At 35.9% G+C, this 1,477-nt stretch overlaps 1 protein-coding gene across 1 annotated transcript in view; it reads right to left on the reverse strand.

Annotated features, from left to right (window-relative positions):
* The window catches only part of LOC107624276 (subtilisin-like protease SBT1.9), a 3,379-nt gene that overhangs the window by 913 nt on the left and 989 nt on the right, over positions 1-1,477 (reverse strand). The window contains exon 2 of the mRNA XM_016326767.2: positions 45-1,080. Within this exon, the coding sequence (XP_016182253.1) occupies positions 45-1,080 (1,036 nt within the window). The remainder of the gene's footprint in view (positions 1-44; positions 1,081-1,477) is intronic.

The following is a 1,477-nucleotide window of genomic DNA, read 5'->3' on the forward strand; positions in this document are numbered from 1 at the left end:
AAAATATAATTATAAATAAAAAATATGAAATAATTTTAGCTAACCTTATTGCTGAATGGTCCCATTGAGGGTATGCACCCTTAAGAAGGGCAGCTATGCCGGCAACATGAGGACATGCCATTGATGTTCCAGTTAACAGATTAAAATTGCTCAGAAGGTTTTTGGATCCCAATTGCGCAACCGGAGTCGCATACGGCCACGCCGCCAAGATCAACGTTCCGGGAGCCGCTATGTCCGGTTTCAGAACATTTGGACAACTATACGATGGCCCTCTAGAACTATAACTATCAACACTAGGGTTTGGTTTTGTACCATAAATTGTTTCCTTAAAAGACATGCTAGCTTTTGAACCATTGCCACCAACCTTAATGTAATCCTTAATAATCTTACCATTCATGGGATTAACAAAAAGTGTTGGGAAACTGCTTTGTAAGTAGAACAAGATGTCACTACTATTTGTTATGAACACAGCACCAAACACTTTCGAATTTTCAACCTTGAAAAATTGATCATCAAGAGAGACTAATCCATTTTCCTCACACACAACAATCTTGTCCTTAACTTTGTGTAGCTCATTAGTGTCGTTGCAAAACGCCATGTCGTACACTATTGAAGTGTGGCTAATTACATCAGGACCCGGATAGAGGGACAATCCGGTAATTTCAACACCGTTGCCTAATGTTATTGTTCCGTGAAACTCACGGTCCACAGTGCTAGCAGCAACGGTTATAACCCAAGGTGTTCCATTGTGAAGTGTTCCAAGGAAAGGTCCATCGTTCCCTGAAGAAGTGGTAACAAATATGCCTTTCTCCACGGCTGCAAACGTGGCTATTGCAACAGGGTCAGTGTACAAAGGCGTACGATCAAAACCAAATGAGAGTGAAAGAACATCAACACCATCTTCAATTGCACTATCAATGGCTGCAATTATGTCTGAAGAGACAGCACCTTCTTCCCATAAGGCCTTGTACACAGCCAAACGTGCCATTGGTGCTGTTCCTGTGGCTGTTCCAGTTGCATACCCAAAGTATGATGCATTATAAACTCTGCTACCGGCAGCAGTCGATGCGGTATGAGTACCTACGTGGCACAAATACGTGTTAGAAATATGGAAAAGTCTTCGACTCAAAGATTCTACAAATAATGATATATAGAAAGTATTTTTATGAATTAAGTTGAATCAAGTTAAATAATAAAATTTAAAATAATATTAATTATAATTAATTTTTGTTATATTAAACTAATTTGATTAGACTTGATTAATAAAATAATTTAGATGTATAACATTATTCAAACTGAAATATTCGAAACTCAATTGAAAAAAACATTTAAAATTCAAACAAGACAAAAGTTTACGTTTAATGGGTTTTGTACCGAACTTATTTAGCAACTTACTATAATATTTTAGTATTATTCTAGAGATATATTTTTTTTTCAAATTAAAAATTTTTAGAAATAATTTTATAATATGGTATAA

Source organism: Arachis ipaensis, chromosome B02 (assembly GCF_000816755.2).
Source record: "Arachis ipaensis cultivar K30076 chromosome B02, Araip1.1, whole genome shotgun sequence".
NCBI classification, from domain to species: Eukaryota; Viridiplantae; Streptophyta; class Magnoliopsida; order Fabales; family Fabaceae; genus Arachis; species Arachis ipaensis.